The sequence below is a fragment of the Orussus abietinus genome, unplaced genomic scaffold, assembly GCF_000612105.2.
Source record: "Orussus abietinus isolate OABI.00-Male unplaced genomic scaffold, Oabi_2.0 scaffold103, whole genome shotgun sequence".
NCBI classification, from domain to species: domain Eukaryota; kingdom Metazoa; phylum Arthropoda; class Insecta; order Hymenoptera; family Orussidae; genus Orussus; species Orussus abietinus.
The window spans coordinates 34,902-50,929 of NW_019394339.1; the positions used below are offsets into that span (position 1 = coordinate 34,902).

Consider the following 16,028-nt stretch of genomic DNA (forward strand, 5'->3'; position numbering starts at 1 on the left):
AAAAGTTATGAAATCCTTTCTCGTGTCGATAGAACCGATGAATTCCAACGTCTCCTAGAAGTCCACTATTTGGTTAGAATGCGTGGTATCCAAAATAGTTTCGATCCACGGCGCTTGGTTGAGCCACTGTTCACAAAAATGAGTTTTGCCCATGGACGTAAGCAGAGTTAGGTAATTTTGCATTTTTCAACGTTTTTGACGTATATTACGTAAACCATGTAGTTTATCGTAGAAAATCGTAAAAGATCAGTAAATTACGTTTCGAATATCAAGAATGTCGAAGATGTGTGAGATACGGCATCCGTTAGATTATGAACGTCTTTTAAAACACATGTAAACTCGGAAATATTTTTAAAGAATGACTATGTCTCCATCGTACGCAAAATCCGGAATTTATATCGAGTCCGGACACAGTAAATCCGAATTTAAGTGTCGATCGAGACGTTCAGGATCGAATCTACGTAATTTTGAATGCGATGGAGACGTGCGATTCATTGGATTCGGACCCAATAAATCCCGGACTGAGGAGTACGATGGAGATGTAGTCGTTGGAATCGGGCCTAATAGCGGGTTCACACGACACAGCATCGCTGTGTAGACCAAAGTCGATGTCGTGTGGACCCGCTATAAAATTTTGTGAAGTGATAAGCACCACCGAAGTCAAGGTAGTCGGCACAAGTCGGCAGTAGTCGGGGTATCTATAAGTTACGATGGAGGAGAAGGAATCGGGGAAATGGGATATTGTTATCCCAATATGTATGAATATGATAATGTCGATAGTGGCATATTTTTTAACGGTACGCCTAATTCCCAGAGTGAAAGACACTTTCATCAAAGCTAACTTATACGGGATAGACTTGAATAAAAGGAGCAGCGAAAAGGTGTAAGTGTCTGTTTAAAATAATAAATACGAAGTGCATTGTTATTTTACACCCAATTCGTTTAAGTAGAAGTATAAGATATATGCTGTTATTTCTTTGATAAATTTTTCAAGTGGTTTTTAATATGTGTAAATCATATTTCTAATTCAACTGAGGTAAAAAATCAATTATTAAACTTAATGAACAGGTAAAAATAATCCATTATTTACTAATTATTTGAATTTTATTCAATCCTCGCAGACCAGAGGCACTGGGTGTTATTAGTGGATGCACGTTTCTTATAACATTGTTTCTTTTTATTCCAATACCTTTCGGAGAGTATTTATTCCACCAGGTGAATTTTCCACATCATGAGGTATGATCAAATGATTTACTTCTATTTCTGAAAAGCATGCAATGTACGATAACGTAAAGTTCTTATTCATTACAGTTCGTTGATATGCTAGCAGCGTTACTTTCTATATGTTGTATGCTGTTATTGGGTTTTGCGGATGACGTCTTGGATTTGCAATGGAGGCATAAGCTGCTTCTACCTACTATCGCATCACTGCCATTATTAATGGTATACTATGTTAATTTCAATTCTACTATGATCATAGTACCAAAACCGTTGAGGTCGTGGTTTGGATTTACCATTGACTTGGGGATAGTATACTATTTATACATGGGGATGCTTGCTGTGTTTTGTACAAATGCCATAAACATTCTCGCTGGTATTAATGGACTGGAAGTTGGACAAAGTTTGGTGATAGCTACAAGCATAGCTATATTTAATTTCATCGAGTTATCTGGTGACCTGTGGAAGGCTCATCGATTCTCCCTCTACTTTGTACTGCCATACATAATGACCTCGCTTGCTCTCTTCAGATATAATCGGTAAGTACCTATCAGATATAAAATGTTTCAAAAAGAGTTTTAATATGTATATTGTGTCAATAATTATCACAAAGTTCTATAAGGCATAAGTGCTGCCCATAAAGTACAGCACTCCATCAAGAAGAATGCTATAGTAAAAGTATTTAGGTAATAAGTCAAAGAAGATAATATAAAGGATTTCAGAGATAGGTAACCAAAGGTAGAAGTGGTAAGGTTATAAATTCGTTTATATGTTGTATACCCATACAAATATGATCCAACGTCCATGATTTAATGAGGGTATCAATCAAGTGCGCGCACGCACGCCTGTAAATTCAATGTATATAATATGTACCATAAGTGTTGCGTAGTGAGAATATGAATTAATATCACAGCAGGAAGTACCCCAAATGAGTTCAGTAGTAGTCGAGCTTGGCATAAAAGTTCTCAAGTAGCCAATCATACTTCCATGAGTTATTAAGAACTGCTTCTGGGGCATAATACTGGTCCTGGGACTTGTACGGCCTGAGTAGACTAGTCTTGCCATCGAGCCAGGTGCCGGTGCCAATAAGATCTTCCACAAAGGGAATGTCGATATTCCTTTGAAAGTGCATCTCGTTCGATTCAGTCTTGCGCCTGATATAGGTCAGAATATGAGCAGAGCCCCGGCATAGAAAACAGTACCATCCACCGTAGTGGTTTAAGTCTCCAATTACCAAGCCCAACACATCTCTGTCACTGGCCTCGCCACCCAATTCTTTTGGCAGGAGTAACGAATCGGAGAGATAGGCCCGGTGTGTCAGACTTATGGTACAGGCTCCCACAGTGATTAACGTTTTTAATGGGTGCTGCCAAAAAAACCCATAGACTGACCATCTAAGTCGAAAACCTATAGGTTGGGGCCATCCGTCGTATAGCTTCAGGAACATAAGAGCTCGCTTGTTCAGTACCTGTTCGGCGTCAGTTGTCACGTAGACATCGTCCTCTCTCAAATTCCTCACTACCGCATTAATAGAATCCCAAATGTGCCTCGATATGACCCTCGATGGCCTTCGAGCTTCTTCGCTTACATCTACGTACAATATCTTGTCCTGCTCCCGCTTTAGCAAACCCTTGTTTAATCGGTGCCTGAAGTTGTCTTCGGCTTGACTAAAATCACATATCACAAAGAGATCCACTACGCTGTACAATTCCTCAACCGTAGCCTCGGCTATAGCTACATCATGGTTATCCACTGAGAACATGTGAATGAGGCGCCTTGGCATCCTGCGGAGCCTTAACTTAATGGTCTGCTTCGAAGCCATGATGGCTCGCCATACCACCTCGGGCTGGCCACAGTCTGAGCCATGCCAACCTTGCTTACAAACGCACTTCTCTAATTTATCACTGAATTGGAAACTTCTTGCTCTCTGATTGGCAGTCCCTTCTCGAAAACACAGAGTATGATTGTGTCTCACAAAAAGCTCGGATGTAGTCGAGTCTTTCAACAACGTCTCTCCATTGATTGTCTTGTAGTTACGAGATGGTTTGCGAGTACTCTGCTGCTTTGATTTAACCTGGAAATGAATTGCGACAGTATGGTGACTCTGCCATATTAAAGGGAACACTGTTTATAAAAAGATATTTACAAGCATTATGTATGCTCTGTGTATGTAACTTTTTGCTTGCTTTATACCTGGGATACTTGGAACTTGACAAAGCTGACAGGGCTTCGGGAGGTTGGTGTGCCCAGTTCGGATGGTGGTGTAGTTGCCACATATATCACGACGATAAGGACCTGTAAGACCAGTAAGGTGTACAGCAAAACCAGCTTCCCGTCTAAACGGGACTGCATGGCACTGATCTTTCCTCGTACCTGGCCTATTAATGTTACATTTCAACTGGTTCTTGAAGGGTTTGGCCTCACCTGAAGTAGACCAAAATTAAAATTTACTATTTCTTTACTTTCATTATTTATATTAGTCCTCAGAATATTTTCCTAACGGAATTGTCAAAACGATGTTTATTCTACATTTAATTGTACCTTGGCACTCATTTATATCTATTGATTTCAAAGTTAAGCTTCTTCGTTTTTGTATCACGTTAAGGACATTATATTTTGCAAACCATGATACTTTTAATATTTTGTTCCACCATTTTCAAGGTATGTCGTATTTTAGTATTATAATCCTACTTTCATTAGCTTACAGTTAGAAATCATGAATTCTCAAGGTTATTTCATTATATCTTTTCGACTTATCTACCGTATTTCAACGTTAGAAATTTCTTTCATTGCTTCAAATTGAAGAGTCTTAATTCTGAGAATCGGGTTAATTATTTGTCTTGTTCTTAGTTATCTTATTTTTTCGATTTGTCATATTTCAAGGTTAGGACCTTCGGTTCATTCGGTCAAGGTCGGGGGTGGAAAGTCATGTGTCGTTACCTTTTCACTTGCTATATTGCAATAAAATTACATGTAACGAAACGTTTCGATTGGTTATAAATAGGAAGGTATCTATCATGGATGATTCAAAAAGAATTGCGAACCAATCAGGATGTTTTGCGGCAAGTGAAAAGGTAACTTAAAGGTTAAAGGTACCTTTTCACTTACCGTATTGCTGTAAAATTACTCGCAGAAAATGGCTCAATTCTTTTTGTACCACCCATTTAGGGTCGGTTCCACAACTCGAGTTTATTGGAATTTAATTGGTTTACAGGAGATTTAAACCTGGTGTAAACTAGTTAAACTCTGGTCAACTCGAGTCGTGTAATCGGACCATATTCTAACATATATTGGTTTCATAACTACTGGTATTAAGCGATGTGTAAACGCTGTTTTACTTCGGTTTGACTGATAATATCGACTTAAGGAGATACTGAAATCGATTACCCTTATTACCGCGGATTATCGATTCACTTAGCGTACCTTAATTAGAAAATTAAAAGCATCGTAGATCATTTACATCGGTATGAGATGTTTTAGTCATGTGGGATTGGAGTTCTCTCATTTTCCACAAGCAGCGCTAGTATCGTCGGATTAGCGAAAATTTGAGATCGTGGGTCCCAATTTTGGGGTCACTTTCCATGGAATCGACCATTGGTGTTATGTCTCCATATACTACTTTATGATGGTTCCGGCTTACACGCGAGGAAATGTGGAATGCGTTTAGGGGACCCACTTCCGATGACCTAGATGTTGACATATGTTGTCAAGGTTATCCGAGTGACCTCCACAAGGTTTCAGTCGTCGCTCGTTATTTGTTAAGAAGTTATTAACTAAATTCTAATGAGTTGAACGTATGTTTTCGATATTGAGTATACATTTAAAGACTTAGAATATAAGACGGTAAACTATGTACGTGATTTTATGGATCCTGAAAATAGACCTCATACTCAAAATGTACAAAGATTGTGGAGAGATATCTGAAGAACTATCCCTCATTATGAGTTATTGTCATTTTAGGCATTATTTATTTGAATGCTTATTTAAACGAAGATACTATTTCGGTGAACGTATTAACGCTTTCTTAAAAATTGTGAATTCGATATATTCAGTAGAAAATAATATTTTATGTATTGTAGCTAATAAATGGCAGGCTACCTCACGGCAGCCGGATTCTAACTATTAACCTAACCTAACATAAATGAACTAAAATCGTTTTAGAACAGTCGACAATATGAACTTTATATACCGTATTTCTATTGTTTGGAACGATTTAATTTAAGTTAATTAAAGTTAGGTTAAGTTAATAGTTCGGATCCGGTCGCCTCGTTACGGCCGGCCAGCAATTATCTGCAGTAATATACGAGTCTTTAAATGTATATTAAAAAACGAGATACAAACAAACAACAAGTGACGGCTAAAACATTGTAGAGGTCACTCAGCAGTGTGACCTTGACAACACATGTCCAAAAGTACAGTACTAGTTTTTCTTACTAAGTGAAGCACAGCCAATCAATCGCGTTCCCCAACGGAAGGCATAACGGCTGCTGCGACGTAGCACCGGCTGAAACACTAATAAACTTACGTACGTGTCTAAATGATAATTAATATAAATTAATTTGGGGGTGAAAGTATCATGAAGGTTAAAAGTGCATTGCATTTAAAATATTATTTGATCGCGCGTTAACCGAAGTAAGCTAGAGTGACTAGGGTGTGCTGGGAAAATGTGTTATAATTAAGTTGAGACATTAAATAAATGATGCATAGTAATTAAGTTTGGACAATAAATAAATTATGTGCATTAATTTAGTTGGGACATCGAGTAAATTATGTGTAGTTATTAAGTTGAATTGGTATTATAAGTAATTAGGGATGAACACCAACAAAATATCGATACCTTTATTTATTACTTGCGGGGAAAAAAAGTATCGATATATAATTCAGTATCGTAGAAGAAGTATCGATATGCATTGAGTATTCGCAAGTACCTTCTTATTATGTCTATCCAATTTCATACGAGTACTTTTCACTGAGATCGATCGAAGTCAAGAGTATCGGTGAAAAGTACTCGATATCAAAGCGAAGTACCGAATACTCATAACTACTTGTATCGGTTTATCCCTGTGAACAATTTAAATTGTATTAAATATGAATAATTCTCTTCCGAATAAACAGACATTATTTTGATAAATTAACTATATTTATTTAATTAGATGATTACAGCTGATAAAAACAATTTTTACCGCTACCGACAGTATTTGATATTTATATTCATTTTGTTCTTTTGTTAGGGCATCGGTAATAATTACAATTCTTACTGCTATTTATTTTAAAGTTATTTAAATATTCAGAATGTAAATATATGCATTCAAATGCTCCATTATTTTTGCATTAGTGATCGATATCGACACAGATATCCCTAGGGTCTAAGCCATGGTATAAAGGAGACGAGGTGTGCCATTATGCAGCCCTTTTGACAGTCAGTTATAGCGTATGTCCAAACGGTAACCAAAGGGTTTACTCCCCAACCAATGACACGTTAAATGTATTGCGATATGACGGCGTTTTAAAAAATGAGACCTTCACGGGAGTCCGCCTTGTTCTCTTTGAATCATGGTCTAGGTGAAACGGTCGATTACACGAGAGTCCCACGTCTCCTTTAGATGGTTCGTAGTCAGTAGTTTCTTTTATTAGATCCTCTACTATTGTATAACACACTTTTTAATCCCTATATCTTTAAATCGACATTTCTAAATACGGTACAGTTTCTTTTCTGAGATTTCTTAGCGATGCAGACTCTCGACATATTCATTGTAGTCCCGCTTGAAATTCTGCGACGGGGTTCGTCGGAAACCTCCCGCATCTTGATGACCCATTCAAAATCGATAAAGCGAAAAAAGAAGTATATATCCCCTTCTGGCCCTTTCCTTCCTTTCCGTTCTATCTTCTGTAATTTAACTTGTACTAACAATGATTCGTACAAAATCATTAACATTTACGGTTTTCGGCTTGTTTACGTACTCTCATTAATTCGACGAAACTCGAAAAATCTCGCAGATAATTTTTCAGTTCTGCAAACATCACCGGTCATCTAAAGGAACGGATTCCTCTTCTATTCACCCTCATCGATAGTTAATAATCAACATAAGATGTTAATACACACGTATATAGTTCTCAAAATCATTTGTAATCGATATAAACTACCCAGGGATCCCGCGATTTCAATGATGCGTAATAGTTCGGTGACGTCTCTTTGTACGGAAGAAACCGATCTCCGAGGGTGGATCCCTTCCCATTTTCGTCTATCGTTAAAATAAGACGATAACACATTTATTTTCTTTTACAATTAACATCGGATGATCGATAGTAATTGTTAATATGAAAGTTTCACGTGAGAGTCCCTAAAGCGATTTGGAACCGATAGGAACCGCGAGGAAAATCTGCGTTTCTAATAATGCACCCTAGGTGGACGACATGAGACGATCGAGAACACGACCGAACCCGACCGAACCCGACTGAAACCGACTGGATTCTCGGGATCTTCGGGGACTTTGGGAATCGGCGACTCACCGATCCGAGGCGACCTCTCTCAGCCGGCGCGGCTACCGGTCGACCGGTCTCGTTAATTGCGGCTGCGGCGGCATGGTCTCTTCGGCTCCCCTGGAGCGCCGGCTACCGTCTGGGTCCAGGGTCAACCACACCCGAAACCGGCGGCGCCCAGCGGCGCCCAGCGGCGCCTCGACCGGCGCGTCGCGGCGACGCCGCGAGGCGCACGCGTCGCTCGCCGTCGCGGCGGTCTCTTCTCTCTGCGAGATAAGCCGAAAGAGTCAGTCTATATATATCTCCGAGAAGTCAAATCGCTGGGGAAAGTATTCTCCGAATTGGGGGGACCGATTCGTTTCAAACTTTTACCACGGGAATATATCGCGGCCCTAAAGTGAGCCCCGAAGCTCATGGAATTTCATTCTTCATACAAAATTTATTTATTTATCATGGTCCAGGCACGCTTTCGAAGTTTAACGCTTCTTGGAGGTTTAGAATCGAAAATGATGAGTTTCAGGACCTAGCTCGAACAATTTAGAAAACCGTAGAAATGGAATATTACGGAGTCAGATGGGAAAATATGAAAAATACTTTTACCGATGAGATTGGAAGAGAATACTGGCTTCTCTCGGGGCTAACGCGTGTTCTTAGAGTAAACGATTTAGTTGCAGCTAAACGTCACAGATGGCGACGTTGGTCATAAACGGTCGTTAGAATAATGAATTCACGGGATTTCGACAGTTTTACGTCGATCACTTTATCGTTACTTTATCGAAATGACATATGGAAAGCTTCAGTTGGTATAATTCTCAACGTAAATTGTAAAAGACTTCAATATAAATATAAATGTCGGTAACGCGACGCACCAGCTTGTGTTTCCACTTGAGTATTGAAAATGGCTTTACCACCAAAAAGGGTATAGATGAATTTCGTTTTATTGACGTCGATTAAATTTCAAATCAGTTGATTCGAATAAGACCCTTTTCAAAATATAGATATATAGAATATATAATAGATAGAATATTTCAAAATAATAGACACTTTCAAAATTGGAATTTTCGAAATCATTTTTTTTGTCTTAGTCTAGAGACCAGGACTAAAATGGCGTCGAGCTGTCAGATTTCGATCAATATACAATTATTGGAGGTTCTGACGTGAAAAACCAAAAGTGTCGGGATATTTGTTCAACGACTTAGAAAATTTTTGTAATCGAGAAACTCGCATTCGAACAAGATAAAAGCATAAAATGTCGTATGAGCTTCTCTATTAGGGGGACCAGAAAGTAATGTCGTTTCTGCGCATTGAATTTAATGTAAGAAAACGACATTACTTTCCGGTCCCCCTAATGCTAACACGAAGGTAACACGAGGTCTCGAAATGAACATCTAGTTGGCACTAAATGCCGTAGGATGGTACTTCGTAGTCAATTATGGCCTCAATAGCCATGATTCCAGGGGATTTTAGCAATTATATTCCCATTTCCTTGTTATCATTATACGAAAACGTCGCATGAAGTTTGCTCTTTAGTACAATACCCAATGTAATTCGACACAGCTGTCAATATAAGTACGAACGTCGATAACTTAAGTACTTAGAAGAATATTTTTTACCAATGTCGATCACATTTCTCGACGGGTTTCACTTTACCTTAAAGGTACCAGTAAAAAAAATTGTCTTTCAACAGATACCCTTCGCAAGTGTTCGTAGGGGACACATTCTGCTATTTGTCGGGTATGACATTTGCCGTGGTCGGCATCATTGGCCATTTTAGCAAGACTGCGATCCTTTTCTTCATACCGCAGATATTGAACTTCCTGTACAGCGTACCACAATTATTCCACCTACTGCCCTGTCCACGTCACAGGATACCAAAGTAAGTTTCAAAGTACAAATATAACCGTAACATCGAGTATGTATAGAATCAGCTTAAAAAAAATGATTTGTTATTTCCATGAGTTCCCGGGTATGCACTATATGTCCACGGTACGTGTGTCCCGCACAGTTCACGCTCGAGCACTGACCGATCAAATTATGAAAAATATCGTTAATTATTATGTGATGGTAAAAGTATCGAATATCGTGGAGTCGCATAGTAATGCCAGTAAACCGTTCACGGTCGTAGGTTAGATACTTCTGTTATAAAGGTTATTATTACCTGTTCAAGTAGAGCATTAATAATAATTATTGTTGTCCCAATGTGTAGATACAATATGGAAACTGGAAAACTTGATCCTAGCGTCACAGTTTTCAACATGGCCGATTTAAATCCCGTAGGTATGTCGATATTTATGTTTTTAAAGTTTTCCAAAGGTTTAGTCTTTACGGTATATTAAGCAGCATCGTTTTATGGTTACGATAAATTGTTTATTAACTTTGTTAGCCAGATTAATCATGTGGATGTTCAAAATGTTGCGGTTAGTCAGATGGCAGGAAAGTAATGGCGTGGTCACGTGCAATAATTTAACGTTAATCAACTTTTTCTTGATCCTGATTGGCCCTACAAAGGAACCTGCTCTCACCAGAATGCTCATGTACTTCCAGGTAACTCGTATTGCAAACATTCAAAGCATTCCTTCTAATTGTATGCGTTCTAATATGTCTTCGACTCCAGGTGTTTTGCAGTTTATTGGCCTTTACTATAAGGTATCCTCTTGCCTCCATATTTTACGACGTTTGAAAGAATAAAAAGCAGAGGGTTCCTAAAAATCCTGGATTCATTACGTGGTGCGACAAGTAAATCGAATACACCTAAAGCTGCGATAAATAAGGCTAATGTATCTAATGCTGTGACTAATTCAATATGTTACATAGGTTAATTATTTTCCTTTACACGGAAAACGTATACCAAAACTAGCAAGATATTATGGAGCCTAAATTACGTTTGGAGCCGGTATAAATTTGGTATGAATTTGATTGTATGATGTGGGAAAAATATTTAAAAAACATAGAACTATATGTACATCTGCATTTACTAAAGCGCTGTTTTCGTGCGTATGTATGAATAAGTGTACGTATGAATGAATGTATGTATGTACGTATGCATGTATGTATGTGTCACGAACAAAGGTAACGCTTTTTCGGCGGGTTCCGGTTCATATTTTGAAAATCGCCGATACATGTCCCTTCTAAATCGAGGTTGAGAATGTCAAAAGTTTCATCGGATGAAAAAAATTCCGATCGCATGATCGAGATTCGGTGATTGGTTGAAGAAACTCGGCGCAATTGAGCCACTGCAAAGAGCCGTGTGCGTCTGCACTCGGGATATATCTAGTATGTTATTATTAAGACCCAAAATCCGTGAAAACCCATTTTAACTAGAAATAATATGGAGTCTTTCTTAAACCTAGTTCCGATTAGACATAACGCCATGTGACGAATCACTTTTATGAAAATCCGAATGCTGCACATTTTGAAGCTGATTCAAAATGATTGAAATATACGGTGTAATTCGAAGAACTGACGATTCCAATAAATGAAGCCAAAAATCGTGTGAATTAAACAGTGAATTAGAGAAATATCTTTACAGATTGTAAATCCCCACCAAACTGCGTTACAGTTACACGACACTGAAATAATATTATATAATAAATATTATACAATATCGAATGATTATCATTCCTTAACGTTGTTACAAATCTGTCAGCGTTGCTGTTAGGAATTAATGAGATTATTAAGATTTATATTATCAAAATGAGCTAAAAGTGCAATTTGCATGTTTAATTTGTACCTGTACTTTTTTTAGTGTAACACCTTGACGAATTTTTACTCATCTCAGAAAACTCGCGGTGCCTAAAAATTGGAGATTTTTATTTCCTTTTCCAGGAATTCTGGCATCTTCTTCTGCCCACTCTTCACGACGTTTCTTTGGAACGTCATGACAATGTTGCGATGAGCTTGATGCGTGATCTGCAAATAAAATCTTCGCCAAAGAAGAGCATTAGTTTCCACAGCCTTCGTCCAATCGTGCCACTGTCCACGAGTGACGGTTTTCCCTTTCATGTCTTCGGCTTCTCTTATGGTGTTTCGGATCCAGTTCTGCCAATTTCTTGCCGAATCGCTGAGAGTATCGATCCACTTTGACCAGTCTCTAATCTCAGCGGATTCGACTTCCGCTGGATTTGCGTCGAAGAAAACTGTCCGAGAGTCCGAGAGCACCCTCTTCAGCCACAAGGCGACCTTCCCCGACACGAGAGATATCAAACTCTTCAAGTTCTCCGTCAGCATCTTTGGGTTTTCCGCAGCAACGATGGCGGTAAACTTTTCAAAAATCGCGCGATGGATGCGATTCGTCACTGGATCGTCCCCAGGGCTTTCCTTCTCGTTTTCCACCATTAGGTGTATAGTCTTCAGGATCGTCCCCACGGTCAAAAATGGGATGTCGGTCTTGAAGATGTTCGCAAAATCGCCGATAACCTCTGATTTCGGTATTTCTTCAACCACTTCCCCTTCTACGGGCATTTCAGGAGCCTCTTCCGTGGGAGGCCTCTCAACCTGAACCTCTTCAATTTCTTCAACTTCTTCAAGGACTTCTACCGGAACCTCGCCGACCATCGGCACCTCTTCGATCGGTGAAACGGAGTCCAGTATATCTTGAAGAGGAATTCTTCTATCGGCTGGAATTCCTTCTTGTGGAGATTCTTCAAGAACTTCAAAGGATCTACGTTGCTGAGAAAGAATTTCTACAGATGGTGGTTGCTGAGGAAGAATTTCTACAGATGGTGGTTGCTCAGGAAGAATTTCTACGGATGGTGGTTGCTGAGGAAGGATTTCTACCGATGGCGGTTGCTGGGGGAGGATTTCTACCGACGGTGGTTGTTGGGGAAGGATTTCTACCGATGGTGGTTGCTGGGGAAGAATTTCCACCGATGGAGGTTGCTGGGGAAGAATTTCCACCGATGGAGGTTGCTGAGCAAGGACTTCTACGGATGGTGTTTCCGTAGTAACAATTCCTTCCGCCTCTTCAGATTGCTTTTCAACGTCCACTTCCACGACCTCCGTCTGTCCCTCTTCGACCGCTTCTTCATCCTGTGGTTCTTCAGGTACTGGCGCAGCTTCATCGGCATGCAGAGTTTCAGCTTCAGATTCTCCTGGCATCTCTTCGGCATCTTCAAAATCTGCGGTGCGATCGAGGGTCGTGTATAAAGCTTCCAACCGTTCGCCTTCATCTTCGGTTTCTCCACCCGCTGCTTTCTCGCCTTCTTCAAGTTCCTCCTCTCTTAGGTCCCTTGACTCTGCTTCGGGTTTTCCCTGTTTTCCTGCTTCTTCTTTCCTCTTCTCGTCCTTCTTTTTAGCCTCCTTCTCGCGTTTATCTTCGTCTTCGTCTTCGTCTTCGTCTATAGACTCTTTTTCCGCATCAGAGGCCTTCGTTTCTTCTTCTTCATCGGACTCCGATTCTTCTTCGGTTTCCGCCTCCTTCTCCAATTTCCTCCTCTTGCACTCCTCTTCTATCTCGCTTCTGTGAGCCTCGGCGACCTCGAAGAGCACCCCGGAAATCCAACGCGCAATTAAATCGGAAAGGAACCGCATTTGCTGCGACTTCCGGTCTTCATCTCCAACAGGAGTGTACTTCAAGATGCAGCTCAAACGCTTCAGAATAACTTCCGCGATGTCGCTGAACTCTTCCTTCGGAATCGGACACTTCCACTCCAAGATGCTCTTCACAAACCTTTCGGCCATTAAATATTGACAATTGACGGCGTCTTTGTCCAATAATGTCGTTCCAACTGCAGCGGGTTTCTTCGATTTCGTCCTACATTTATACTTCTTCCGATCCCTCGAGTTCCTGTTCTTCGAGCAGCGCTCTTTGTCTTTAAATAAATTTTCTGCCTGCCTAAAATGAAAAATTATCCGTGTAAACGTGTGAGATCGAAAAATAATCGTGCCTGTTTCTTTATAATTTTTGGAAAGCCTAATCGGACTATGCTTTACTCTGGTGTCATACAAGTCTCCCCTTCTAGGGTCTTGATAAGGTTATCCAATAAAGATGGCGGAAGAGAAGTTCCACGTTCTTCGAGGGTTGCCATTAGCCGATTTTTGGTAGGCTGTGCCATTTCTACGAGACGCATAGAAATTGGCCTTAACCTCCTAATTACTGGTTTTCGCTCGCACGATGGCTGGTATTTTCGCCTGTAAATTATCTCCAATTAAGGTGATACGAAATCCGCCTATACATATATTATATATGTGTCTGAGAGGTCAAATCGTTGGTGAAAGTATTATGCGAGTTGCGTGACCGATTCAAATTTTACCACTTGAATATGGAAAATATTATACGAACTGAAGTGTTCCATATGTAATTTCGGTAAAGTAATGATAAACAAGTTGATGGAAAACAATCGAAATCCCTTGAATTCATGACTGTTTATATTCTAACGGACCAACGTCGCCATCTGTTACGTTTAGCTGTAACTAAACGTTTGCTCTAAAGACACGCGTTAGCCTCGAGACAAGCCAGCATTCTCTTGCAATCATTGATGAAAGTATTTTCTATATTTTCTCTTCTGATTTCGTAATATTCAATTTCTACGGTTTTCTAAATTGTTCGAGCTAGGTCCTAAAACTCTTCGTTTTCAATTCTAAGCCCCCAAGAAGCGTAAATAATCGATAACTTGCACGGACCACGTCCTGTTGGTTCTAGTCCATGATAAATAATTTTCTTTACAAAAATTGAAATTTCATGAGTTTTCTAGGACCTACCTAAGGGCCTCCATGTTCAAGTGGTAAAATTTGAAACGAATCGGTACTCGCAATTCGGCGAATACTTTCCCCAACGGTTTGACTTCTTGGATATATATTGGCTGATTCTTTCATATCGCCTTAAAACATATTTTTTTGTGAAATATTTTGTAAAATCTAAGCTCTCGACTTTTTTCAAATATTCTTACTGAGGAGTCGCCAAAACGTCTATGTGTTCTTTTTTTGATAAACAATGGCGAGGAATAATTTCCGGCTTCGGTATTGGTGGCAGTTTGTCGAAAATAAAGACTGTCGCATTTTTGGATGCCTTTGCCATTTTTCCTCGTTTACTGCTGCAGCAGTCTCCTTTCGCCTTTACTGTCTTCTTTTTTGAAAAATATTTATATTAACGTAACTAAAGAAAGTAAGAGATTTATTTATACCTTATTCTTTTTTGGTGCATTTCTGTCGACACATCTTTGTGGTTTGTCTCTTCTTTTCGCTATTTCAGTTTTATGGTTGACGCTCTCGTCAACTTCGCCTTTTTCGATTTCATTTTCGACCGGAGTCGCTTTTTGTACGTCTTCGGGTTCGTCTTCGTTCTCCTCCATATTTTGAAGTGCTAGGTACCTTTGTATTTCAGTTGATTCTCTGTTAAGTCATCTTTTTCTTCATTTTTTGTATCGAATGTCTAATAACAGGCTTAGAGGGAGTTTTTACGGGTGGAGAAATTTCCTTTCCTTGGTAACGGGTTGAAGTTACTTTAATTAATTATCTTAGAATTTTGCAGCCGAAAGGAAAGATTTACTTTAGAATTTTCGAAATATCTTTCACATTTTGCCGGGTCGCGAGGTGAGAGTTTGTTTCGCGAAGTTCGCTAGTTTTTGTTTTTTCGGGTTTGTATAGTGAAGCGAAGCACATTTTAAAAAATGCACATGGGTACGTTCGTAAGACAAAGTAGTATAAGAAGATCCAACGCCATGAATTGAAATCGTCCTCACTTTAGGGCAAAGATGAGTTGGGAGATTGTTCACGAACTGGTCGCGCGATCACGTCCCGTGCTGTCCTCGGTGAAGAATGCGAGCGGCTCGCACTTCCCACCTGATATCCTCCAGGGGCGGCTCAACTCATCTTTGTGATAACAAACATCCTTTAACATCTTTTAACATCTGTTACCAACAAGGCCAGCGAGCTCTACAGTGATGAACTACCCATGACAACTTGAAAGAAAAAATGGATCCTGTCAAGTGGTCGGCCTAAACCTGGAAAAGGGCACATAAGGACAGGCAGAACAGAACATTCAAAGAAATCCAGGAAATCCGAGATTAGATAGCGAATAAGTTACTAAAAGTCAAGAACATTAATGATGCATCGATCTCGTTAAATTTATTCAACTGGTATCTGTCATATCACTATGTATGCAAACATCCATTTAAATGCAGACTCGCCAAAATATAATCAAAATGATTGTTTGCCGTCTCTCCCCCGTCACTCCTGTCAAATTGACAGACAAAAAAAATGAGAGGGACAATGTGGCCAAAAAAGTAGATGGCAGTCCTTTAAAAAAAATGAAAGGCCATCGTAGTTGCCCTCTACTTCATGGGCTGCTTCGACGTATACATTCCTCGACGTGTTTGACTTCACCTTAAAAT

At 39.6% G+C, this 16,028-nt stretch overlaps 3 protein-coding genes across 9 annotated transcripts; 1 reads left to right on the plus strand and 2 right to left on the minus strand.

Annotated features, from left to right (window-relative positions):
* The first annotated feature begins 238 nt into the window (after positions 1–238).
* Positions 239–11,207, plus strand: LOC105700067 (UDP-N-acetylglucosamine--dolichyl-phosphate N-acetylglucosaminephosphotransferase). Of its 3 annotated transcripts, none has more exons than XM_012425635.2 (8): positions 239–333; positions 815–883; positions 1,122–1,236; positions 1,312–1,757; positions 9,386–9,574; positions 9,905–9,975; positions 10,082–10,242; positions 10,313–11,207. In XM_012425635.2, the coding sequence occupies exons 1-8, from the start codon at positions 275–277 to the stop codon at positions 10,376–10,378; spliced, it is 1,176 nt and encodes a 391-aa protein (XP_012281058.1). In that variant the 5' UTR covers positions 239–274; the 3' UTR covers positions 10,379–11,207. The 3 variants fall into 3 exon arrangements, 2 of the variants coding, with proteins under 2 accessions (XP_012281058.1, XP_012281057.1); XM_012425634.2 differs by having other exon boundaries at positions 260–333; positions 643–883; XR_001104094.2 differs by lacking the exons at positions 239–333; positions 10,313–11,207 and adding an exon at positions 9,658–9,823 and having other exon boundaries at positions 569–883; positions 10,082–10,122.
* On the minus strand, positions 1,967–7,847 carry LOC105700065 (beta-1,4-mannosyl-glycoprotein 4-beta-N-acetylglucosaminyltransferase). Of its 4 annotated transcripts, XM_023431842.1 has the most exons (4): positions 4,327–4,631; positions 3,760–4,230; positions 3,412–3,642; positions 1,967–3,292 (listed from the first exon to the last, which is right to left on the minus strand). In XM_023431842.1, exons 3-4 carry the CDS (start codon positions 3,568–3,570, stop codon positions 2,153–2,155), a joined length of 1,299 nt encoding a protein of 432 aa, XP_023287610.1. In that variant the 5' UTR covers positions 3,571–3,642; positions 3,760–4,230; positions 4,327–4,631; the 3' UTR covers positions 1,967–2,152. The 4 variants fall into 4 exon arrangements, with proteins under 4 accessions (XP_023287610.1, XP_012281055.1, XP_012281054.1 ...); XM_012425632.1 differs by lacking the exons at positions 3,760–4,230; positions 4,327–4,631 and adding an exon at positions 7,729–7,847; XM_012425631.1 differs by lacking the exons at positions 3,760–4,230; positions 4,327–4,631 and adding an exon at positions 4,642–6,353.
* Positions 11,208–11,343: 136 nt separating the features above from the next.
* LOC105700059 (titin) lies at positions 11,344–15,202 on the minus strand. Of its 2 annotated transcripts, none has more exons than XM_012425616.1 (4): positions 14,820–15,202; positions 14,586–14,758; positions 13,630–13,827; positions 11,344–13,531 (listed from the first exon to the last, which is right to left on the minus strand). In XM_012425616.1, exons 1-4 carry the CDS (start codon positions 14,985–14,987, stop codon positions 11,491–11,493), a joined length of 2,580 nt encoding a protein of 859 aa, XP_012281039.1. In that variant the 5' UTR covers positions 14,988–15,202; the 3' UTR covers positions 11,344–11,490. The 2 variants fall into 2 exon arrangements, with proteins under 2 accessions (XP_012281039.1, XP_012281038.1); XM_012425615.1 differs by having other exon boundaries at positions 14,586–14,761.
* Between the last annotated feature and the right edge of the window lie 826 nt (positions 15,203–16,028).